This window comes from Zalophus californianus, chromosome 8, assembly GCF_009762305.2.
Source record: "Zalophus californianus isolate mZalCal1 chromosome 8, mZalCal1.pri.v2, whole genome shotgun sequence".
Lineage (NCBI taxonomy): Eukaryota > Metazoa > Chordata > Mammalia > Carnivora > Otariidae > Zalophus > Zalophus californianus.
Window position 1 is genome coordinate 2424202 of NC_045602.1, and position 27127 is coordinate 2451328.

General features: G+C 42.5%; 1 protein-coding gene across 3 annotated transcripts in view; it reads left to right on the plus strand.

The window, feature by feature from the left end:
• The window catches only part of TRAPPC12 (trafficking protein particle complex 12), a 96623-nt gene that overhangs the window by 46589 nt on the left and 22907 nt on the right, over positions 1–27127 (plus strand). For all 3 annotated transcript variants that reach the window (XM_027620883.2, XM_027620885.2, XM_027620884.2), the window contains one exon: positions 19636–19748. In XM_027620883.2, the coding sequence (XP_027476684.1) occupies positions 19636–19748 (113 nt within the window). The remainder of the gene's footprint in view (positions 1–19635; positions 19749–27127) is intronic.

Consider the following 27127-nt stretch of genomic DNA (forward strand, 5'->3'; position numbering starts at 1 on the left):
GAGGTCCTCAGACTGTGCCCAGAGGGAGGCTGATGCGAGGGAGTGATACTGCCAGCAGGAGGGGACAGCAGCGCCTTCCCTGCCACAGAACCCCAAGCGCGTCCTGACTGCACGGGAGAAGCAGTGGATGGAGGAACAGATGGCCCAGTGGCAGCGAGAGATCCGCACGTTCCATGGGCTTGTTCCCTCTCACTGTAACATCAGGGCGAGGGAGCACAAGTTAATAGTTCTAAAATAACGTGCTACATTTTTTATATAAAAGAATTTTTGCTTCACTGTATTAGTTTTGTGATTTTATTCATGTCCCCACGTTCAAGGAAGACATGGGTGAATTTTGTTTTTTCCCCTCTTGAAAAGGCGCTGTGGGAGCTGCTTTATGCGGGCGAGACTGAAGGGAGCCTAGAAACCCCACATAGGGGGCAGGAGGAGTGTGGACTGCGGGTCAGCCCTGCATGGTTTCTGCACTCTCCCATCCCCTAGCCCCGGTTCTTCTCTGAATGCCTGTATTTGCTCTAGAAAGAGCAGGCGATAACGAGGAAACAGCACGTAACTAAGGAGGGAGACTTCCATCGTGCGATTCATGATGGCTATTTTAATACTGGCTGCCAGCTTTGATTTGACTCTAACGAATGAGGCCATGCATGTGGAGGTACATTTAGACAAATACAAATCGCGCTTGATAGCCATGGGGCTAGTACACTTTAAACTCACGCAGGGAGGTAAAGGTTCGGAGCAGGGCTTTTCCAGCTTTCCTGTGTACTCAGGCCCCCGGGGCCTTGGCGGAGGCGGGTTCTGGCGTGGTAGGTCCACGCGGGGCCCCAGTCTGCAGCTGGGGGAAGGACCACTCTCAGAACTGGGGTTCTTAGTAGCTTTGAGCCCACCTTGTGTGTCTGATTGCTTTCCGAAATCTGTTGATATCTTCCTCCACCTGCCTGCATATCTTTATGCAATTAATTAAAATAATTTTAATTTACTTCCATCTCTTTTAGCTAAAAGTAAATATTTCATTTGAAGCTGTGAACTTTGCAGCTAGTCATACCAAAAAATTACATTTTTATAACATTCATCAAACTACAGACCACTTTTCTGTGTTTTAACTATGAACAGACCGCATGCTTTACCAGTGGGACTCCACAAGTTCATGTGCAAAGTAGTCGGTACTTAAAAAGTATTTTCCATAGGATTCAATCTATACCTAGTTAGGCCCTTAGGTCAGCCCACAAAAGCCTGTTTGACCGTTACATACATCTTGAATAGAGTACTAATATTACTCTTTTGCCTATAACTGGCTACCATACTTAGTATTTCTAAGAAAAAAATATTTTTTTCATTCCGATTTGAGATTCCCCAGAACACGGTCTTTTTTTTTTTCCTAAAGAAATGGATCTAATTTTTTTTCATGTGGCCTTCTACATACCCCAAGAGTGCTTATTCAAAATTACATTTTCCTTTTCAATAATTTGGGGATACTGTCTTTGTTGTACATTAAATTCTGAGTGCAGTTGAGCTTGTCTTTTTTTTTAATTAATCTTTATTTTTAGGATTCTTTCAGGTTTAGTACAGAGAGTTCCATATACCCCCTCTTTTGCACACAGTTCTTATTAATATGGTGTATTATGGTTAACATCTTGCATTTGCGTAGGACATTTGTTACAATAGATTGATACATTGTTATTAAAAATCCATCCTTTAGAACTCACTTCTGGTGTTGTACATTCTTTGACTTTGGACAAATGGATAATGAAGTTTATCTACTGTTAGGGTGTCCCACAGAATAGTTTCACTGCCCTTAACATCCTCTGTCTTTTGCCTGCTTGTCCTTCCTCCCCGCTAGCCCCAGGAAACCACGGATCTTTTGACTGGTTTCATAGATTTGCCTCTAACAGATTGTCTTATTTGTTGGAATCATATAATATGCAGCCTTTTCAGGCTGGCTTCTACGTAACCATGTGCATTTAGGGTTCCTCCAGGCCTTTCTGTGGTTTGGTAGCACATTTCTTTTTAGTACTGAAAAGTATTCACTTGTCTGGATGTACCACAATTTATTCATTCACCTATCAAAAGACATCTTGGCTGCTTCTGGTTTTTGGCAGTGACGAATAAAGTTGCGTTCTTGTGACAATTCGGGAGGAGGAAAAGATGGTGGAGGAGTAGGGGACCCTATTCCAACTAGTCCCCTGAATTGAGCTGGATGTCTACCAGACCACTCTGAACACCCAAGAAATCAGCCTGAGATGTAAGAAGATATATCTGGATCTCTACAAACAGAATATCACAAGCAGTTGGTTTCGAGGTATGAAGCGGGGAGCCGTGATTCCGCAGGCACAAATCTGAAGATAAATGGAAAGTGGAGGGAGCCATGGGGATCCTGCACCACCGGTGAGCAATGGCCTCCCACGCTGGGGACAGGGCACAGACTCGCAGACTGGTAGTGACAGGGAAAGGACTTTAGGGCAGCCCCCCAGACTGAAACCTGGAGCAGCGGGGCCGTGCCTGCGAACTGTGGGTGGCTGGTGGTTTTAGAAGCACAAAGGGCAGAAATGAGCCCCAACCTGGCAGTGAGGACTGGGAGCCCTCTGAGGGGCACACAACCCAGGATGCTGCAGTTTATAGCAGCACAGACAGAAACAGAGATACTGTGGCATGGAGAGCTCACTGAAGAACAGACTGCGATCTCTCCACTCTGAGGTAGAGGGTTGGAAACAATCTCTTCTGCTCTAACTCTAGGAAGAGACGCAGAAAGCCACCAGAGAACAAAAGCCCCAAATAAACGGTTTTCACTGAGCCTGTCCCCCGCCCCATACAGGGGGCAAGGCAACTCTGCCCAAAAAGGGTTGCCTGAGTAACCATGTGGCAGGCCCCTCCCCCAGAAGACAGGCCAGGAGAACAAGAGGCCGACAACCCTAAGGTCCCTATAGAACAGGTGCATCTTGCTTGGGTTATGGTCAATAATTTGGACTCTGTACATTCCCTCAACCACCCCTCAACAGAATGAATAGGAGGAGGAACCCCCATAATAGGAAAGACTCGAGACTTGAGTCTCAGGAAATCGATTAATGGCAACATAGAGTCTTGAAGGGCAGAAATGAAAGCTGAACTGGCAGAATTTAGAAATGCTATCAGTAAGATCCAATCTAATCTAGATAATCTAACAGCTAGGGTAAGTGGGGCAGAAGAATAAATTAGTGATCTAGAAGACCAATTGATAGAAAAGAAGGGAAAAGAGGAGACCAGGGAGAAAAAACTCAAAATCCATGAAACCAGAATCAGAGAATAAGTGACACCATGAAACGTTCCAGTGTCAGAATTCTTGGGATCCCTGAGGGGGTGGAGAGAGAGAGAGAGAGAGGACTAGAAGATATATTTGAGCAAATCATAGCTGAGAACTTCCCTAATCTGGGGAATGAAACAAACATTCGTATCCTAGAGGCAGAGAGGACCCCTCCCAAGATCAAGGAACACAGGCCAACACCCAGGCATGTAATAGTAAAACTCACAAATCTTAGAACCAAGGAAACCATCTTAAGGGCAGTTAGGGGGAAAAGATTCCTACGTACAGAGGGAGGAACATCAGAATAACATCAGACCTATCCACAGAGACCTAGCAAGCCAGAAAGGACTGGTAAGACATATTCAGGGTACTAACTAAGAAGAACATGCAGCCAAGAATACTTTATACGGCAAGGCTGTCATTTAGAATGGATGGAGAGATGCAGAGCTTCCAAGACCAGCAGAAACTGAAAGAATATGCGACCACTAAGCTGGCCCTGCAAGAAAATTAAAGGCGGTTCTATAAAAGGAGAAAGACCCCAAGAGTGATACAGAACAGAAATTTACAATCTATAGAAACAAGGACTTCGCAGGCAGTGTGATGACAATAAATTCATATCTTTCAATAATCATTGTCAACGTGAACCGCCTAAATACTCTCATAAAACGGCAAAGGGTTGCAGAATGAATAAAAAGACAGGACCCATCCATATGCTGTCCACAAGAGACTCATTTTGAACCTAAAGATACCTCAAAAGAAAGCTGGGGTAGCAATTCTTTTATCAGACAAATTAGATTTTAAGCTAAAGACTGTACTTAGAGACACAGAGGACACTATATCATTCTTAAAGGGTCTATCCAACAAGAAGATCTCACAATTGTAAATATCTACACCCCCAACATGAGAGCAGCCAACTATTAACCAAAATAAAGAGTAATACTGATAATAATACATTAATTGTAGGAGACCTCAATACTCCACTCTCAGCAATAGACAGATCATCTAAGCAGAAAATCAACAAAGAAGCCAGAGCTTTGAATGACACTGGACCAGATGGACTTCATAGATATGCACAGAACATTCCACCCTAAAACAACAGAATACTCATTCTTCTCAAGCACACATGGAACCTTCTCCAGGTTAGACCACATACTGTGTCACAAATCAGGTCTCAACCGATACCAAAAGATTGAGATTATTCCCTGCCTATTCTCAGACCACAATGCTTTAAAACTGGAACTCAATCACAAGAAAAAATTTGGAAGAAATTCAAACACATGGAAGCTAAAGACCATTCTGCTCAAGAATGTTTGGGTCAACTAGGAAATCAAAGACCTTAAACAATTCATGGAAACTAATGAGAATGAAAACACATTGGTCCAAAACCTATGAGATACTGCAAAGGCGGTCCTAAGGGGGAAATACATAGCCATCCAAGCCTCACTCAAAAAAATAGAAAAATCCCGAATTCACCAACTTTACACCTTAAAGAACTAGAGGGAAACCAACAAATGATGCCCAAGCCACACGTTAGAAGACAAATAATTAAAATTAGAGAAGAGATCAATAAATTAGAAACCAGAAACACAGTGGATCAGATCAAGGAAACTAGAAGCTGGTTCTTTGAAAGAATAAGATTGATAAACCACTGGCCAGAATTATCCAAAAGAAAAGAGGACCCAAATTAATAAAATTATGAATGAAAGGGGAGAGATCACAACTAACACTAAGGAAATAGAAACAATTATTAGAAATTATTTTCAACTATATACCAATAAATTAAGGAACCTGGAAGAAATGGACGCCTTCTTGGAAACCTATAAACTGCCAAGACTGAAACAGGAAGAAATTGACAACCTGAATAGGCCAATAACCAGTAACGAGATTGAAGCAGTGATCAAAAACCTCCCAAAATCCAAGAGTCCAGGGCCTGATGGATTTCCTGGGGAATTCTACCAAACATTCAAAGAAGAAATAACACCTACTCTCCTGAACCTGTTTCAAAAAATAGAAACAGAAGGAAAGCTTCCAGACTCATTCGCTGAGGCCAGCATTACCTCAATCCCCAATCCAGACAAAGACCCCATCAAAAAGAATTTCAGACCAATATCGTGTTGAATATAGATGCTAAAATTCTCAACAAAATCCTAGCTAATAGGATCCAATGATACATTCAAAGGATCATCCACCACGGCCAAGTGGGATTTATCCCCGGGATGCAAGGGTGGTTCAACATTTGCAAGTCAATCAGTATGATAGAACACATTAATAAGAGGAGAGAGAAGAGCCATATGGTCCTCTCAATTTATGCAGAAAAAGCATTTGACAAAATACAGCATCCTTTCCTGATAAAAACTCTTCAGAGTATAGGGATACAGGGAACATTCCTCAAGTTCATAAAATCCATCTATGAAAAACCCACAGCAAATATCATCCTTAATGGGGAAAAGCCTTTCCCATAAGATCAGGAGCACATCAAGGATGCCACTCTCACCACTATTGTTCAACATAGTACTAGAAGTCCTAGCAGCAGCAATCAGACAACAGAAAGCAATAAAAGGTATTCAAATTGGCAAAGAAGTCAAACTCTCTCTTTGCAGATGACATGATACTTTATGTGGAAAATCCAAAAGACTCCACCCCCAAATTACTAGAACTCATACAGCAATTCAGTAATGCGGCAGGATACAAATGCCATGCACAGAAATCATTGATTTCTTATACACTAACAATGCAACTGTAGAAAGAGAAATTAGAGAAACGATTCCATTTAAAATAGCACCAAACACCATAAGATACCTCGGAATAAACCTAACCAAATAGGTAAAGGAACTATACTCTAGGAACTACAGAATACTCATGAAAGAAATTGAAGAAGACAAAAAAAGAAAAAAAGAGAAAAACATTCCATGCGCATGGATCGGAAGAATAAACATTGTTAAAATGTCTATTCTGCCCAGAGTAAACTATACCTTCAATGCCATCCCCATCAAAATTTCAATGACATTTTTCAAAGTGCTGGAACAAACAATCCTAAAATTTGTATGGAATCAGAAAAGACCCCAAATCTCCAAGGAAATGTTGAAAAAGAAAAACAAAGCTGGGGCATCACATTGCCCGATTTCAAGCTATATTACAAAGCAATGATCACCAAGACAGCATGGTACTGGCACAAAAACAGACATATAGACCAATGGAACAGAATAGAGAGCGCAGATGTGGACCCTCAACTCTATGGTCAAATAATCTTTGACAAAGCAGGAAAAAATATGCAATGGAAAAAAGACAGTCTCTTTAAAAAATGGTGCTGGGAAAATTGGACAGCTATATATAGAAGAATGAAACTTGACCATTCTCTAACACCATACACAAAGATAAACTCAAAATGGATGAAAGACCTCAATGTGAGACAGGAATCCATCAAAATCCTAGCAGAAAACATAGGCAGTAACCTCTTTGCATCGGCCACAGCAGCTTTTATTTAAATTTTTTATTGTTATGTTAATCACCATACATTATATCATTAGCTTTTGATGTAGTGTTCCATAATTCATTGTTTGTGCATAACACCCAGTGCTCCACGCAGAACGGGCCCTCTTCAATACCCATCACCAGGCTAACCCATCCCCCCACCCCCACCCCCTCTAGAACCCTCAGTTTGTTTTTCAAAATCCATCGTCTCTAATGGTTCGTCTCCCCCTCCGATTTACTCCCCTTCATTCTTCCCCTCCTGCTATCTTCTTCTTTTTTTCTTAACATATATTCCATTATTTGTTTCAGAGGTACAGATCAGTGATTCAACAGTCTTGCACAATTCACAGTGCTCACCATAGCACGTACCCTCCCCAATGACTATCACCCAGCCACCCCATCCCTCCCACACCCCCACCACTCCAACAACACTAAGTTTGTTTCCCGAGATTAAGAATTCCTCATATCAGTGAGGTCATATGATACATGTCTTTCTCTGATTGACTTATTTCACTCAGCATAACACCCTCCAGTTCTATCCACATTGTTGCGAATGGCAAGCTCTCATTCCTTTTAATGGCTGCATCATATTCCATTGTGTATATATATCACATCTTCTTTATCCATTCATCTGTCGATGGACATCTTGGCTCTTCCCACAGTTTGGCTACTGTGGACATTGCTGCTATAAACATCGGGGTGCACGTACCCCTTCGGATCCCTCCATTTGTATCTTTGTGGTAAATACCCAGTAGTGCAATTGCTGGATCGAATGGTAGCTCTAATTTCAACTGTTTGAGGAACCTCCATACTGTTTTCCAGAGGGGTTGCACCAGCTTGCATTCCCACCAACAGTGTAGGAGGGTTCCCCTTTCTCCGCATCCCCGCCAACATCTGTCGTTCCCTGACTTGTTAACTTTAGCCATTCTGACTGGTGTGAGGTGGTATCTCATTGAGGTTTTGATTTAGATTTCCCTAATGCCAAGCGATGTTGAGCACTTTTTCATGTGTCTGTTGCCCGTTTGGATGTCTTCTTTGGAAAAATGTCTGTTCTTGTCTTCTGCCCATTTCTTGATTGGATTATTTGTTCTTTGGGTGTTGAGTTTGGTAAGTTCTTTAGAGATTTTGGATACTAGCCCTTTATCTGATATGTCATTTACAAATCTTTTCTCCCATTCTGTTGGTTGTCTTTTGGTTTTGTGGACTGTTTCTTTTGCTATGCAAAAGCTTTTTATCTTGATGAAATCCCAATAGTTCATTTTTGCCCTGGCTTCCCTTGCCTTTGGCGATGTTTCTAGGAAAAGGTTGCTGCGGCTGAGGTCGAAGAGGTTGCTGCCTGTGTTCTCCTTTAGGATGTTCATGGACTCCTGTCTCACATTTAGGTCTTTCAACCATTTGGAGTCTATTTTTGTGTGTGGTGTAAGGACATGGTCCAGTTTCATTCTTCTGCATGTGGCTGCCCAATGTTCCCAACACCATTTGTTGAAGAGACTGTCTTTTTCCATTGGACATTCTTTCCTGCTTTGTCCAAGATGAGTTGACCATAGAATTGAGGGTCCATTTCTGAGCTCTCCATTCTGTTCCATTGATCTATCTGTCTGTTTTTGTGCCAGTACCATATACTGTCTTGATGATGACAGCTTTGTAATAGAGCTAGAAGTCCGGAATTGTGATGCTGCCAGCTTTTCTTTTCTATTTTAACATTCCTCTGGCTATTCCGGGTCTCTTCTGGTTCCATACAAATTTTAGGATTCTTTGTTCCATTTCTTTGAAAAAAGTGGTTGGTATTTTGATGGGGATTGCATTGAATGTGTAGATTGCTCTAGGTAGCACTGACATCTTCACAATGTTTCTTCTTCCAATCCATGAGCATGGAGCGTTTTTCCATTTCTTTGAGTCTCCCTCAATTTCTTTCATGAGTATTTTATACTTTTCTGAGTACAGATCCTTTGCCTCTTTGCTTACATTTATTCCTAGGTATCTTATGGTTTTGGGTGCAATTGTAAATGGGATCGACTCCTTAATTTGTCTCTCTTCTGTCTGGTTGTTGGTGTATAGAAATGCCACTGATCTCTGTGCATTGATTTTATATCCTGCCACTTTCCTGAATTCCTGAATGAGTTCTAGCAGTTTTGGGGTGGAGTCTTTTGGGTTTTCCACATACAGTATCATATCATCTGCAAAGAGTGAGAGTTTGACTTCCTCTTTGCCAGTTTGGATGCCTTTGATTTCTTTTTGTTGATTGCTGTGGCTAGGACTTCTAATACTATGTTGAATAGCAGTGGTGATACTGGACATCCCTGCTGCGTTCCTGACCTTAGGGGTAAAGCTCTCAGCTTTTCCCCATTGAGAATGATATTCGCTGTAGGTTTTTCATAGATGGCTTTTATAATATTGAGGAATGTACCCTCTATCCCTATATTCTGAAGAGTTTTGATCAAGAAAGGATGCTGTACTTTGTCAAATGCTTTTTCTGCATCTATTGAGAGGATCATATGATTCTTGTTCTTTCTTTTGTTAATGTATTGTATCACATGGATTGATTTGCGGATGTTGAACCAACCTTGCAGCCCAGGGATAAATCCCCCTTGGTCATGGTGAATAATCCTTTTAATGTACTGTTGGATCCTATTGGCTAGTATTTTGGTGAGAATTTTTGCATCCATGTTCATCAAGGATATTGGTCTGTAATTCTCCTTTTGGATGGGGTCTTTGTCTGGTTTTGGGATCAAGGTAATGGTGCCTCATAAAACGAGTTTGGGTTTTCCTTCTGTTTCTATTTTTTGGAACAGTTTCAGGAGAATAGGTATTAATTCTTCTTTAAATGTTTCGTAGAATTCCCCTGGGAAGCCAATTGGTCCTGGGCTTTTGTTTGTTGGGAGATTTTTGATGACTGCTTCAATTTCCTTAGTGGTTATAGGTCTGTTCAGGTTTTCTATTTCTTCCTGGTTCAATTTTGGTAGTTGATACATCTCCAGGAATGCATCCTTTTCTTCCAGGTTATCTGATTTGCTGGCATATAGTTCCTCATAATATGTTCTTATAATTGTTTGTATGTCTTTGGTGTTGGTTGTGATCTCTCCTCTTTCATTCATGATTTTGTTGATTTGGGCATTTCTCATTTCTTTTTGATAAGTCTGGCCAGGGGTTTATCAATCTTGTTAATTCTTTCAAAGAACCAGCTCCTAGTTTTGTTGATCTGCTCTGCTGTTCTTTTGGTTTCTATTTCATTGATTTCTGCTCTGATCTTTATTATTTCTCTTCTCCTGCTGGGTTTAGGCTTCATTTGCTGTTTTTTTCTCTAGCTCCTTTAGGTGTAGGGTTAGGTTGTGTATTTGAGACCTTTCTTGTTTCTTAAGAAAGGCTTGTATTGGTATATACTTTCCTCTTAGGACTGCCTTTGCTGTATCCCAAAGATTTTGAACAGTTGTGTTTTCCTTTGCATTGGTTTCCATGAATTTTTTTAATTCTTCTTTTATTTCCTGGCTGACCCATTCATTCTTTAGTAGGATGCTCTTTAGCCTCCATGTATTTGAGTTCTTTCCGACTTTCCTCTTGTGATTGAGTTCTAGTTTCAAAACATTGTGGTCTGAAAATATGCAGGGAATAATCCCAATCTTTTGGTAGCAGTTGAGACCTGATTTGTGACCTGGATGTGATCTTTCTGGAGAATGTTCCATGGGCACTAGAGAAGAATGTGTATTCCTTTGCTTTGGGACGGAATGTTCTGAATATGTCTATGAAGTCCATTTGGTCCAGTGTGTCATTTAAAGTCTTTATTTCCTTGTTGATCTTTTGCTTAGATGATCTGTCCATTTCAGTGAGGGGGTGTTAAAGTTCCCCACTATTATTGTATTGTTGTCAAAGTGTTTCTTTGCTTTTATTATTAATTGGCTTTTATAATTGGCTGCTCCCATGTTAGGGGCATAGATATTTACAATTGTTAGATCTTCTTGTTGGATAGACCCTTAAAGTAGGATATAGTGTCCTTCCTCATCTCTTATTACAGTCTTTGTTTTAAAAATCTAATTTGTCTGATAGAAGGATTGCCACCCCAGCTTTCTTTTGGTGTCCATTAGCACGGTAAATGGTTTTCCACCCCTTCACTCTCAATGTGGGGGTGCCTTTGGGTCTAAGATGAGTCTCTTGCCGAGAGCATATTGATGGGTCTTGTTTTTTAATCCCCAATCTGATAGCCTGTGTCTTTTGATTGGGGCATTGAGCCCATTTACGTTCAGGGTAACTATTGAAAGATATGAATTCAGTGCCATTGTATTGCCTGTAAGGTGACTGTTACTGTATATTGTCTGTGTTCCTTTCTGGTCTATGCTGCTTTTAGGCTCTCTCTTTGCTTAGAGGACCCCTTTCAATATTTCTTGTAGGGCTGGTTACATGTTTGCAAATTCCTTTAGATTTTGTTTGTCCTGGAAGCTTTTTATCTCTCCTTCAATTTTCAATGACAGCCTAGCTGGATATACTATTCTTGGCCGCATATTTTTCTCGTTTAGTGCTCTGAAGATATCATGCCAGTCCTTTTTGGCCTCCAGGTCTCTGTGGATAGGTCTTTTGGCAATCTAATGTTTCTACCTTTATAGGTTAAAAATCTCTTCTCCCAGGCTGCTTTCAAGATTTTCTCTTTGTCTCTGAGACTCGTAAGTTTTACTATTAGATGTTGGGTGTTGACCTATGATTTTGAGAGGGGTTCTCTGTGCCTCCTGGATTTTGATGCCTGTTTCGTTCCCCACATTAGGGAAGTTCTCTGCTATAATTTGCTCTAATATACGTTCTGCCCATCTCTCTCTTTCTTCTTCTTCTGGGATCCCAATTATTCTCATGTTGTTTCGTGTTATGGTATGGCTTATCTCTCAGATTCTGCCCTCGTGATCCAGTAGTTGTTTATCTCTCTTTTTCTCAGCTTCTTTATTTTCCATCATTTGGTCTTCTATATCGCTGGTTCTCTCTTCTGCCTCATTTATCCTAGTAGTTAGTGCCCCCGTTTTTGATTTCACCTCATTAATAGCCTTTTTGATTTCGATTTGGTTAGATTTTAGTTCTTTCATTTCTCCAGGAAGGGTGTCTCTAATAACTTCCATGCTTTTTTCAAGCCCAGCTAGTATCTTCAAAATCATGATTCTGAACTCTAGGTCCAAAATCGTACTAATGTCCATATTGAGTAGGTCCCTGCAGATGGTACTACCTCTTGTTCTTTTTGCTGAGGTGATTTCTTTCGTCTTGTTATCTTGTCCAGAGCAAAATGGATGAATGAGAGAACAAAATGCTAACAGGTTAACAACATCCCCAGAAAATATACTCTAAACAAATCAGAAAAGACCTGAAACCAGGGGGAAAGAAAGGGAAAGAAATAAAAAAGAGAAAAAAAAAAAGAGAAAGAAAAAGATAAAAACAACAAAACAAAAAAAAAACAAAATATGATCAAATATGATCAGGCTATTGCATAGATCAGTGCCACACACTAGATTTTGGGTGTATTTTGATGTGTTAGAAGATAGTGCCTCCTAAAATTGTAAAGAAAGAAAGACATATATGTACAAAATAAGGGTTGATACAGTGAAGGGATGGAAGATGACGGTAAAGATGAAAATTATAAAAGATTTTATAAAAAGAACTGATAAGTTGTTTGAAAAAAGAAAGAAGAAGATTTAAAAAAAAAAGAGAATGTGATCAGGCAGGAGACCAGAACAAAGCCATACAGTAGAGATTTAGGGTATATTTTGGTCTGTTAGAAGAAACTATCTCACAATTTTAAAGAGAGAACAACTTATATATATATGCTAAAAATAAGGGTAACTACTATGAAAGGATAGAATATGACTCTAAAAATGAAAAATAAAAAAAATTTTTTTAAAGTGATTGATGTTGGTTGAAAAAGGGAAAAAGTAAAATTCAAAAAAAAACCAGTTAAAATTAACTTTGAAAAACTAATGAATCATGGTAAAAAAGCCATGAATTCTATGTGCAGTATTCCCCTAGCGCTGGAGTTCTCCCATTCTCATTGATCCTTAAACTTGGTCTTGGCTGGCTGTTTGTGCTGATCTTCTGGGAGAGGGGCCTGTTGCTGTGGTTCCCAAATGTCTTTGCCGGAGGCGGAATTGCCCCGCCCTCGTGAGTCCGGGCTAAGCAAGCTGCTCGGGTTTGCTCTCGGGAGCTTTTGTTCCCTGCAAGCTCTCGGTGCAGCTTTGGAGGATGAGAGTGAAAATGGTGTCCTCCCAATCTCCGCCTGGAGGAGCCGAGAACTCGGGGCCCCGCTCCTCAGTGCGCCCCCAGAAAAAAGCAGTCACTTCCGTCTCCCCGGTCTCCGGATGCACTCCGTGCTCACCCGGCCTGTGACCGAGCGTTTCTATCTCTGGCACCCGACCCCGTGTTGAGTCTCCAAACCCAGCAGATCCCTGCGGTGTGCTCCCTCGCTGCTCCTCCCGGGGGAGGAAGGGGAGTCTCCCCGGCTCTGCCGCTTGTGGGGTCCCTGCTGGAGGAGCAGTGGCCCGACTGGCCCGCAGATCAGTTTGTGGTCACCCTGAGCTGAGAGCCCGCGCCTCGGCTCCGTCTCTGCAGCCGGCTTCCCTGCTCCGATCCCTGGGAGCCCTGCCGCACTCAGGCACCCCCGGTCTTTCTGTGACCCCGAGGGTCCTGAGACCCCACTGTCCCGCGAGGGTTCCACCCCCCGCTTAGCCACTGGAGCGACGTCCCTCCGCGGAGCCGAATTCTAAAAGGTCCGATTTTGTGCTCCGCGGCTCTAGCACTTGCCAGAAGCGGCACAGGCCCCCTCCCCCGCCGTCTATCCTCCCGAATATCGCCTCGGATTCACTTCTCCGCACGTCCTACCTTCCAGTAAGTGGTCGCTTCTCTGTTCACAGAGTTGTTGCTACTCTCCTCTTCGGTCTCCTGTTGAGTTCGTAGGTGTTCAGAATGGTTTGATCCCCATTCAGCTGAATTCCTGAGACCAGACGAAATCCAGGTCTCCTACTCCTCTGCCATCTTGCTATGCCTCCCCGGCCACAGCAGCTTCTTTCAAGATACATCTCCAAAGGCTAGTGAAACAAAAGCAAATGAACTTTTGGGACTTCATTTGGCTAAAAAGCTTCTGCACAGCAAAGGAAACGGTCAGCAGTACAAAGAGGCAACCCACAGAATGGGAGAAGATATCTGCAAATGACACTACAGACGTGGGCTGATTTCCAAGATCTATAGAGAACTTATCAAACTCAGCACCCAAAAAACAAATAATCAAGTCACAAAATGGGCAGAAGACATGAACAGACACTTCTCCAAAGAAGACATACAAATGGCTAACAGACACATGAAAAAATGTTCATCATCATTAGCCACCAGGGAAATTCAAATCGAAACATTGAGATACCACCTTACACCAGTTGGAATGGCAAAAATGGACAAAGCAAGAAACAACAAATGTTGGAGAGGTTGTAGAGAAAGGGGAGCCCTCTTACACTGTTGGGGGGAATGCAAGTTGGTACAGCCACTTTGGAAAACAGTGTGGAGGTTCCTCAAAAAATTAAAAATAGAGGGCGCCTGCGGTGGCTCAGATGGTTAAGCATCTGCTTTCAGCTCAGGTTATGATCCTGGGGTCCTGGGATCGAGTCCTGCATCGGGCTGCAGGGAGCCTGCTTCTCTCTGCCTCCGCATCTCTCTCTCTCTCTCTCCCTGTCTCTCATGAATAAATAAGATCTTTTTAAAAAAAAAAATTAAAAATAGAGCTACTCTATGACCCAGCAATTGCACTCCTGGGTATTTACCCCAAAGACACAGATGTAGTGAAAGAAGGGCCATATGCACCCCAATGTTCATAGCAGCAATGTCCACAATAACCAAACTGTGGAAAGAGCCGAGATGCCCTTCAACAGATGAATCAATAAAGAAGATGTGGTCCGTATAGACAATGGAATATTACTCAGCCATCAGAAAGGATGAATACCCAACTTTTACATCCACAATGGATGGGACTGGAGGAGATTATGCTAAGTGAAATAAGTCAAGCAGAGAAAGTCAATTATCATATGGGTTCACTCTTTTGTGGAACATAAGGAATAGCAGGGAGGGCATTAGGAGAAAGAAGGGAAAAATGAAGGGAGGGAAATCAGAGGGGGAGATGAACCATGAGAGACTATGGACTCCGAGAAACAATCTGAGGGTTTTAGCAGGGAGGGGGGTGGAGAGATGGGTTAGCCAGGTGATGGGTATTAAGGAGAGCACGTACTGCATGGAGCACTGGGTGTTATATGAAAACAATGAATCGTGGAGCAGTGCATCAAAAACTAATGATGTACTGTATGGTGACTAACATAACAATAAAATTAAATTTAAAAAAAAATTACAATTCTACTATGAAAAAAAAGTTGCGTTCTTGTCCCAGGTTTTGTGTGGATATAAATTCTGAAGTTACTTGGGTAAATACCTAGGAGCACTACTCCTGGACTATATGGTAAGCCTGTGTTTAGTTTTGTAAGTAATTGCCAGGCCGTCTTCCAGAGCAGTTGTACCATTTTGCATTTTCACCATCAATGAATGAAGAGTTCTTGTTGCTCCACATCTTCGTCAGCATTTGGTGTTGTCAACTTTCTGGATTTTAACCATTCAGATGGGTGTCTAGCGATACTATTGCATTATTGTTTTAATTTGCAGTTTGCAGCTCCCTAATGACAAATGTGTGATGGGGAGCATTTTCCATGCTTTTTTGTCATCTGTATACCTTTGTTGAGGTACCTGTTCAGATCTGATGTCCACTTACTGAGTTTTGTTATTGTTGATTTTTAAGAGTTCTTTGTATATTTTGGATACAAATCCCTTATCAGATGTGCGTTTTGCTGATATTTTCTCCCAGTCTTTGGCTTGTCTTCTTGTATTCTTGACATCATCTTTCACAGAGCAGTTTTTAATGAGTCCATTTTTCTCTTTTATGGATCATGTTTTCACTTTTGTATCTGAAAAGTTATCACCAAACCCAGGTCACTTAGATTTTCTCCTATGTTCTGTTCTAGACATTTCACGGTTTTGCATTTTACATTTAGGTCTATTACCCATATTGAGTTAACTTTTATGAAGGATGGAAGGTCTGTGTTGAGATTGATTTTTTTTTCTCCCCCTCACATAGATGTCTGGTTGTCCCACAATCATTTGCTGAAGGGATTGCTCTTTCTCCATTGACTTGCCTTTACTCCTCTGTCAAAGATCAGTTGACTGTATTTATGAGGCCTATTTCTGGGCTTTCTGTTCTCTTCCATGCATGTATTTCTTCTATTTTTTGCTAGTGTCACAGTCTTTGTTACAGTAGTTTTCTAGTAAGTCATAAAGTTGGATGGTGTGTATTCTCCAACTTTGCTCTTCTCTTCAGTGTTGGGTTGGATATTTATGATCTTTTGCCTCTACACATACACCTGAGAATCAGTGTGTCCACGTCCACAAAAATAACATGGGTGTTTGATTGTGATTGCTTTGAATGTGCAAAAAAGTTGTGAGAATGGACACGTTGGCAGTCTGGAGTCTTCCTGTCTGTTCACATGGAGCATCTTTCCATTTATTCACATCTTTTTTGATTTCTTTCACCAGAGCCTTATAGTTTTCCTCATGTAGATCTTGTACGTATTTTGCTAGATTTATATCTTACTATTTCATTTATGTTGGTGTTAATATAAATAGTATTGTGGTTTTTGGTTTTTTTTTTTTAACGAAGTATTTCTTCTCTCTCTTTTTTTAAGAGTTTATTTATTTGAGAGAGACAGAGAGAATGCACGAGCAGGGGGTAGGAGCAGAGGGAGAGGGAGAAGCAGGCTCCCGCCAAGCAGGGAGCCTGACACATGGGTGGATAGCAGGTCCCTGAGATCATGACCTGAGCAGACATTTAACTGACTGAGCCACCCAGGCACCCCAATGGTGTTGTTTTTAATTTCAAATTTCAGTTGTTCGTTGCTGGTGTAAATCAAACCAGTTGACTTACAGATTAACCTCTCGTATCCTGTTCCTTTAGTTGCTTATTTCTTAAAGAAGATTTTTTTTGGTGTTTTTGTTTTTGTTTTTGTTTTTGTCGGTTCTTTGGGATTTTCTGCATAGATGATTTTATCATCTGCAAAGACAGTTTTATTTCTTCCTTTCTAATCTCTACACCTTTTTCGTTTTTCTTCTTTTTTGTCTTATTGCATTAATTTGGACTTCTTGTATCATGTGCAATAGGAGAACATCCTTTCCTTATTCAAGATCTTACGGGGAAAACATCCAGTTTCTCATCATTAAGACTGTTATTAGCTGTAGGTTTCTGTAGATGTTCCTTATCAAGTGGAGGAAGTTCTCTGTTCCTTTGCTGAGAGTTTTTATCATGAATGGTGTTATATTTTGTCAAATGTGTTTTCCACATCTGTTGGTACACCATGTGACTTTTCTTGTTTAGCCTCTTTGATGTGGTCAGGGTTACACTGATTTCTGAGTGTTAGACCAGCTTTTCATACCTGGAATAAATCCCGTTTGGTCATGGTGTATAATTCTCTTTATACACCTTTGGGTTTGATTTGCTAATTTTTTGTTGGATTCAGTTTAGTTGGATTTGATTTGCTAATTTGTTGAGGATGTTTGTGTCAGCATTCCTGAGCCATACTGGTCTATAGTTTTTGATCCTGTAACGTCTTTGTCTAGTTTTGGTATTAGGGTACTGTTAGCCTCATCAAATAAATTAGGAAGTATCCCCTCTGCATCTATGTCCTGGAAGAGATTGTAGAGAATTGGTATCATTTCTTCCTTAAATGTTTGGTAAAGTTTACTGGTGCATCTGGGCCTGGTGCTTTCTGTTTTGAAAGGTTATTATTTCTTGACTTAATTTTTAAGTAGATATTAACCTGTTCAGATTATCTCTTCCTCTTTGTGTGATTTTTACTAAATGTGTCTTTCAAGGAATTGGTCCATTTCATCTAGCTTATAAAATTTGTGGACAGTGTTTCATAGTATTCCTTTATTATCCTCTTAATGTCCATGTAATCAGTAGTGATGACCCCTCTTTTATTTCTAATATTAATAATTCATGTTTTCTCTTTTATTTCTTTGTTAGCCTGGCTAGAGGTTTATCAATTTTACTAATTTTGTTTAAAAACCAACTTTGAATTTTGTTGGTTTTTCTCTGTTGATTTCCTGTTTTCAATGTCATTGATTTCTGCTTTAATTTCTATTTTCTTTTTCTTCTATATTGCCTGCCTTTCCCTAGTATTCTAAGGTGGAAGCTTAGGTGGTTGATTTTCTTTCTTTTCAAATATATTCATCTAATACTGTAAAATTCCCTCTTAGCACTGCTTTTGCAGCATCTCACAAATTTTGATAAGTTGTACTTTCATTCTCATTTAGCTCCAAATGATTTTGATGTCCTTTTAAATTCAGAAACTTTCTCTGGTGCATGGGCATTTGCCAGTATATACAGCAGATAACTCCCTGCCACCTTGTCGTATAGTCAGCTCATGTGTAAATTGGGTTTGGGACGTGCAGAAGGTTTCTTTCTGGGCTTATCATACAGAACTTACAGAGTTCTAGAGATATTCTCTCTCAGTCATCCATCCTCTTTAGACATAGGAATTATTTAGTGTTCTAAAAAAAAAACAAAAACAAAAAACATTTTCCAAAAAAAATCAAACATTTAAAATTCAGTAATTGTCATCTTTCTTTTCTCTGGACTTATAATCCCCATAGAACCTACTTTTTGTGGCATTCCTTATTTATGACTTCCTTATAGGTCCTTTTTCTGTCTTTATTAAAGACCATAGAGCACCCTACCATTTCAAGGTACGAAGAAGCTCAGTTGAGAAGCCATCTTAGTATGGCGCATGGCAGACTCTCCCTGATGATTAATGGTCAGGCGGGTGGGCAGACTGAGGCACAGAGAAGCCGAGTCACTTGCAGGTGTCATATAGCTTGTTTTCTAACCATCTTCCAAACTGTATTCTGGATCCAGACATTGACGCCTCCAGTCTGTTTTGAAAAGCCCCTCTTCTGACTCTTTGGGATTGCACTGTGTTGTCATGTTCATATTCATTATCTCATATGTGACCAGCACAGGCTATCTGATAGTTTTGATGGTTTTTATGTACTGCATATATATACTATATGTCAAATTCCATGACATCAATAAAAACATTCCCTTATTCTGAGAGATGATGTAGCCACATTCATACACTGTATATAAGTTCATTTCATGTGCAGTCCTTCAGAGGGCTGCCCTTATTCCCCCTCAGCACACTGATGGAGTGTTCCCTGGGGGTCAGGCCTGGAGGGCAGAGTTTTCAAGTCTAGCTCCCTTGCCTGCTGCTGGGGCACCTCTGAGAGAGAGTCTTTGCTCCAGAGCCACACACACACCCCACACGTGCACACACACACGTGCACACGCACTTGCACATCACTGAATCAGGCTAGGCTCCATCCTCAGGATCTGGACCTGAAACGCACCTTCACTCACTTTCCTTCCCTGGTCCTGCAACCCCCACATCCTTACGTGCTTTCAGAGCCTCCTTTAAGGTTCTCTTTCTAGGGACCCCAACCTAAGCAACCTTCTACTTGAGCTTGTCATACCAAAAAAATATTTTAAAAATCCATGAGTGTTCTGTGGTTTCTTTTATTGGAAGAGGAAGCAGTCCCTAGTTAAAGCACAGTTCTGGAAACAGTGGTGATATCCACCTTTCTCCTTTGATAATTTTCTAGAACATACGTACATACGGCTTTACCGAGAAACCCAACACATATTTATCATTGACACCACTGCATACTTTACCAAGAAATGAAGGTATTCTGTCATCCCGTCTGCTGGGACATTGGCAGTTCCCTCTTTCGGGTGTGTGAAGTCTGAAAGCTTGCTGAGTGATAGCTAACTAACTCAACTTTGACTTTGATTCTAGGCTCCATGGTCCCCTTTTCAATGCGGATCTTACACGCGGAGCTTCAGCAATACCTGGGCAATCCACAGGAGTCCCTGGACAGACTGCACAAAGTGAAGGCCATCTGCAGCAAGGTAATGATGGCTCCGTGGTGAGCTCTTCGGTACTCCTCCCCTCCCAACGGAGAGCACACCCCGGAGGGAGCGTACCACATTACTTCCTCCCAACCCACCCAACAACCACCACTACCACTTCCCCCAGAAAGGGTGACCCAATTCATCATGACCACAGTTTTCTTTGTTCTTGCTAAAATTGTTTTGGGGGCAGTGGATGTTTTTTGGCAAAACTTGGGGCCTGGAATCCTTCTTCCTTAGTTTTTGTTGTTGTTGAGAAATAATTAACATACAATATTGTATCTGTTTCAGGAGTACACATAGTGTTTCAGCATCTGTATACATTAGGAAGTCGTCACAAATAAGTCTGGTTACCACTTGTCACTGTAGAAAGTTGCAACAGTATTATTGGCTGTATTCCCCATGCTGTCCGTTACATCCACGTGTTTTATTTACTGCCCACCCGGACGGTTTGCCGCTCTTAATCCCCTTCACCAATTTCATCCATCACCCCCACTCTGGCAACCGTCAGGTTTGTTCTCTGTGTCTGAGTCTGTTTCTGTTTTGTTCATTTCATTGTTTAGATTTCACATGTAGGTGAAGTCTTACAAGTCATACAGTATTTGTCTTTGACTTACTTCACTTAGCATAATAGCCTGTAGAGCCATCCACGTTGTCGCAAATGGCAAGATTTCACTCTTTTTACGGCAGTGTAATGTTCCATTGTATATATACACACCACATCTTTTTTATCCAGTTGTCCACTGATGGACATTTAGGTTGCTTCCATATCTTGACTCTTGTAAATCATCCTGTAATGAACATAGAGGGGCATATGTCTTTTTGAATTCATGTTTTCATTTTCCTCAGATAAATACCCAGAAGTAAACTTGCTGGGTTGTACAGTAATTTTATTTTTAATTTTTTGAAGAACCTCCATATTGTTTTCCAGAACAGCTGCACCAACTTATATTCCCTCCAGCGATGCACAGGGCTCCCCTTTCTCCACGCCCTCACCAACACTTGTTATTTCTTGTCTTTGATACTAGCCATTCTGAGAGGTGTGAGATAATACCTTGTTGTGGTTTTGATTTGCATTTCCACGATGGTTAGTGATGTTGAGCCTCTTGTCATGTGCCCACTGGCCATCTGTATATCTTCTTTAGAAAACTGTCTATTCAGGCCCTCTACCCGGTTGGGGTTTTTATACTGACTTTTCTGAGCTCTTTATATATTTTGGATATCAGATATGTCATTTGCAAATATCTTCTCCTATTCAGTAGGTTTCCTTTTCATTTTGTTGCTGATTTCCTTTGCTGTGGAAAAGCATTTTAGTCTGATACAGTCCCATTTGTTTATTTTTGCTTTTTGTTGTTGTTCTTGCCTGAGGACACAGAGCCAAAAAAATATCACTAAAACCATTGTCAGAGAGCTTACTGCCTATGTTTTATTCTAGGAGTTTTAATGGTTTCAGGTTTTATATTTAAGTCTTTATCCATTTTGAATTAATTTCTCTGTCTGGGATAAGAAAGTAGCCGGTTTCATTCGTTTGCATGCGGCGTCCAGTTTTCCTGACGTTTATTGAAGACACTGTCTTTTCCCCATTGCATATGGTTGTGTCCTTTGTCATAAATTAATGAACCATAGAAGAATGGGTTTATTTCTCAGCTCTCTATTGCATTGATCTATGTGTCTGTTTTTGTGCCAGTACCATACTGTTTTGGTTTGATAGCTTGTAGTCCCTGATTTGTTCTGTTCTTTGTTCTTTCTCAGGATTGCTTCGGCTATTCGGGGTCTTTTGTGGTTCCGTACAAACTGTATGGTTGTTTGTTCTAGCTCTGTGAGAAATGCCGTTATGTTTGGATAGGGATTGCATTTTGACAGTACTCTTAGGGTCCTCAGCACAGAATATCTTCCCATTTATTTGCATCATCTTCAGTTTCTTTCATCACTGTCTTCCAGTTCTCTGAGTATAAGGCTTTTACCTTCTTGGCTAAATTTACTCCTATTTTGGGTGCCTGGGTGGCTCAGTTGGTTAAGCGACTGCCTTCAGCTCAGGTCATGATCCTGGAGTCCCGGGATCGAGTCCCACATCGGGCTCCCTGCTCAGTGAGGAGTCTGCTTCTCCCTCTGACCTTCCTCCTTCTCATGCTCTCTCTCTACCATTCTCTTTCTCTCTCAATAAATAAATAAAAATCTTTTAAAAAAATAAAAATAAATAAATTTACTCCTATTTTATTCTTTTTGATGGAGTTATAAATGGGATTATTTTCTTAATTTCTCTTTCTGATAGTCTGTTATTATTGTATACAAATGTAACACATTTCTGTATATTGATTTTGTATCCTGCAACTTTAATTAATTCATTTATTGGGTCTAATAGTTTTGGGGTGATGCTTTAGGGTTTTCTGTATACAGTATCATCTGTACTTCCTTTCTAATTTGGATGCCTTTTATTTCTTGTCTGATTGCTGCACCTGGGACTTCCAATAATAGGTTGAATAAAAGTGGCAAGAGTGGGCATCTTTAATTTGTTCCTGCTCTTAGAGGAAATGCTTTCAATCTTTTAGTATTGATTATGTTAGCCATGGGCTTGTTATATATGGCCTTCATCATGTTGAGGTATATTCCCTCTATATCCACTTCATTGAGAGTTTTTATCATAAATGGACATTGTGTCAGATGCTTTTTCTGCATCTATAGGAATATCGTAGGATTTTCATTCTTCATTTTGTTAATGTGGTGTATCACATTGATTGATTTGGGGATATTGAACCATCCTTGCATCCCTGGACTATATCTCACTTGATCATGGTGTGTGATCCTTTTATTGTATAGCTGAATTCAGTTTGCTAATACTTTGTTGAGGAATTTGGCATCTGTGTTCATCAGGGATGTTGGCCTGAGATTTTCTTTATTTTTTATTTTTTTCCTAGTGTCTTTGTCTGATTTTGGTATCAGGATAATTCTGGCCTCGTAGAATGAGCTTGGAAGCTTTCCTTCCTCTTCAATTTTATGGAATTGCTTGAGAAGGACAGGTGTTAACTCTTTTTAAAATGTTTGGTAAAATGCACTTGTGAAGCCATCTGATCCTAGACTTTTGTTTGTTGGGAGTTTTTTGATTACTGATTCAATTTCATTACTAGTAATTGGTCTAGTATTTCTTCCTTATTCAGTCTTGGAGGAGTATATGTTTTAGGAATTTATCCACTTCATCTAGGTTGTCTAGTTTGCTGGCATGTGACTCTTCTTTAGTATTATTGGTAGATTAAAAGGGAAATACTCTGCTGTGTAAAAATCATATGCTTTAAATGTGGCAGACTATTCTCACATCCTGCAAATACTACAAGCACCTGCCTCACGTCTTATAGAGGCACTGGAACAATATTTAAAGAGATAATGGTTTAAAATGTTCCAGAATCAAAGCAAATTCTACTGTATAATGACAATGGTCATTCATAATACTGACTCCAAAGGCAGATAAGGTTCAGTAGTGCTTTCTGAATTGTTCTTGATTGGGAAATAACAGTTATATGGAAGGCACCAAGATGCATCAACAAAAGATCAAATCATTCCATTTAGTGATATTTGGAGGAAATATGGAATCTATAGAGTCTCCCTATCGCCAGGCTGTGGGCACCCTCGCCTCTCAGACCTCTCGTTCTTAGGATGGAAGTGGAGTGCCTTTCCTGCCTGCCTCGTGGCGCTGCTGGGTGGGTTGGGTGACGCCGTGTCTGTGGAGGGCTTTCCAAACTGACAACAAGCGGTGAGGTTGGGAGCAGCACATTAGCACTCTTTTTAAATGAGATTAGATTCGTCCAGCTCGTCCTTTCTATTTCCAGTTACTCCTGATGAGAGTTCTGTGGAGGTTTCCCAGGATGGCAGTGTCCTCGGGACTCGTAGCAGGGAGGTACGTGGGCTCCTCCCTGCACAGAGTGCATCTCATTTAAGCACGAGCAGGCGTCCTGGGCACCTTACACCCTCCAGCTTTGTACCAGCTCCTGGTTTCTAGAACTTCAGAAACAAATGGAAAACCTATTTTCTTTCTTACACACTGATGAGTTGATGAGGAAATTGTGTAAGCCAACATTTTTTTAGATTCTAACACTTTTTTCCTTGAACCCTGGAACCCAGGTAAGGTAGAATTATATTCAGAAATAAGAAGCACATAACTTGTTACTGAGAAATGTGAAGTCAGTGATTTTTTACACTGTACACAGATAATCTGCCTCCATATGTACCTGAGAGGAAATGCCTAGTGTTACAGGGACTTGAGGGTTGGAGAGAGACAGGAGTTCTGCAGGTCAGTTTTCTGGTGCTGAGGCCTCCTGTATCTTCAGTATCGAGCTCCGTAGCTCAGGAGGCAGGGTCACGGTGGGAGGTGAGGGTGGGTCTTCAACCACCACGGCTCTAGGCTACTCGTACTCCTTCTACTGAACACATGGTGTTCACCAGGAACCAGCCTCTGGTCCTGAGCATTTTTCAAATATTAGCTCATTTAATCCTTATACAAACCCTATAACTAGGGGTTCTGTTACGCCAGTTTACAGCTGAGTGAACTGAGGCACAGAGAGGCTGACTAACTTGCTTGTGATCACGTGATTTGACCCAGGTTGTCTGGCTCTGGGGTCCGTGCTCCAGATCACACACCTGCCCAACGTCTCTGCTCCGTCCAGCAGGAGCACGTCTTACTGTGTCTGAAGTGCCCTCTCGCACAGGCCGATCCTGGAGTTGGGGTCATGCCTGTGCTCTGTTGCACCAGCTCCCTCCTCAGACGCTGGTGGCCAGGTAATGACAGCTGACTGCTCGGCGTGGGCAGGAGAGGGAAACCAGGTCTCACACCATCACACCACGGGTGCATCTCTCTTAGGCTGACACAGCTTGGAGGGAGACAAGACAGAAATAGTGTAGGGACCCCTTGCCAGTGCGTGTGTGTGACGTGAGTCTCCCTGGTGCCACCTGCTTCTCACCATGTGAACACCCCACTACACGTCACAGACCCACGGCCTCTCGTATGGTGTGACCCGGATGAAGCCCGTCCTCCTGGTGCTTCACTGATGACACGGCAGGTGGTTCTCATTCTAGAAGAAAGACAAGCAGTCGGTCCTGGAAGAGAGAGTGTGTTGGTCTCTGGCCAAAAGGGTGTTCATGGCTAATTTCAACGTGTAATTTCCATGTGTTCCTTTACGGGCCAGCTTAAAGCCTGGCCCTGCCTCTGAAGAGCGGTAACCCCGTGGGCCATGACTGGTTGGTGCCAAAGAGAGAAGGGGAGAGACAGCACGATGGTGCCTGCAGTCCCCTCAGGTCCCCCCACCATCACCCCAGCAGATAAGCACCGTCCTTGAGCTTCCTCTCCCATCCTCTGGGCAGCCACGTGGCTCCCCTGAAGGCATCACTTCCCTTCCCAAGCTGGCTCCACGCAGAAGCGAGGCTGCTTCCAGCTGGACTTCGCCCCCCCGGGGCACTTTGGAGCCTGGAAAGGTTTGTCTTTTTCTTTTCTTTTGGAAGACTACGCCTTTATTTTTTTTTTTTAATTCAGTTTAGTTAACATATAGTGTATTATTAGTTGTAGAGGTAGAGTCCAGTGATTGCATCAGTTGCATACAGCACTGTTCCATATGATGTGGAATTTAAGAGAGGTTTGTGTTGGACCCCACTGTGGGTCAGGACGGCGCTATCTGGGCTTGTTCATCTGGCAGATGTGTCTGAGCACCTGCCATGCACAGAGGGGAGCACAGTATGCCGTGTCCTCTGCGAGCGTCCTGGGCGAGTGCTTGTCTCACCCCGTCGTGTTCTGTTCGATCCGCTCATCAGTACATTATGGTCATGCAGAATTAAATGGCAGGAAGTCTGTGTTCATGCTGAAACTTACTTACTCAAGACATACAAAATCTAAAAATAGGAAAAGCCCGCACAGTACTCTTGGGACAGCATGGACTTGGTGGGGTAAAGTTAGCGCCGTGGCTGGATTACTTGCATGCAGGTCTGCTCTTGGCACAGCCCGTGGTCCTTGGCTTTCCCCTCACAAATGAGAGGTCAGAGGTTAGACCACAGGACTCGGAGGTTCCACCCAACACCAGCAAGCTGGTTTTTTGAGTCCATCACAACAAATTAGAAACCCAAGGAAAGATTTAAACTGGAGGCTGTTGGCCAACATGGTTCCCTGCATGCTCTGTGTTCTTTCCTGGGCCATTCAGCCCCCCTCGCCCCGGGTGTGCCAGAGGTCGAACATCCACAGTGACCATGATGATCGTGGGGTTGCCACCAACACGCGAGCAGCGCTCACACCAGAACAGATGCTGTGTGGCGTGTCTTACACTCATTACGTCCCTTAATGCTCACAGTAACTCTCAAGGTGATGGCGTCCCCATTGTACAGATGTGGAGGCTGAGCCTCACAGGACTAAGTCACCAGGCTGTGACAGTGAGCTGGCAGAGGACCCTGGACTAGAACATGTCACCCGGTTCCAGAAACCTGGTCCCTGCTCCTCCATGGAGTCAAACTACAGCCTCTTCTGCTCCCCCAAAGTGCAGTGTGTTCCCTGACACCCTGGGAATGTGGCCCTCCAGAAATCGCCATCGTGTGGTGACCCCTGCTGGCCTCGCTCTGCCAGAACTTGGTCCCCGTGGGCCCAGGGAGCAGAGGGCTCTTCATTGGTGAGGAGTGTAAACCACAAAGTAGCGTCTCCTCCGGTGATGTCCTCCACCTGCCCCCTCCCTCAGCCTGCACCCCTGTCCCCAGCCCCCTGCCTGACCCGGGTCGGTCGTGTTCAGCTCTGGGGCACGGGCTCAGCGCAGCCCTCTCACACATGGCTTGGCCCAGTGTGTCTGGCTGTGGGCCTGGAGCCGGGCCACCCCCAGGCCACCCCCTCGCATCTTCAGCACAGACTGGGACAGGCAGGAGGTCAGAGCCGGGACTGCGTGTAGTGGCCTCGGACTGATCAGGAGCCTTGACGCTGGTCTAAGATGCTTTCCTCAAGGACAGTCTACAAAACCAGAGTCCTCATTTCTGCGAAGAAAGCAGAGTAATTCAGTTCACGCTCCCCGAAGAGTTCTCTATCCTGTGTGTTTTCAGTGCTTGTCTAGTGTCTGTGGTTGGTCTTCAAGGTCGTTTTTCCAGGCTGGAGGTCAGCAGTGGCTGTAGAGTGAAATGCCTGGGAAGGGGTGAATGTAGACACCAGGGCCGTGTGGGGTCATCCCTTGGGAAGAAAGTCAGCGGGGACAGCGCAGGCTGCTTAGAACACAGTGCCGTTTGTGCCGGCAGCACCCTCAGGGCCGTGCCGTCTGCCCGCTGCCGCGAGCAGGCTCAGGCCCAGCCTGGATTTCCCAAACGAGAACAGACAGCCTTCCGTGGCAGCTGCAGTGAGCAGTGGGAGGCGCCCAGGAGCAGCTGGGGGTAGA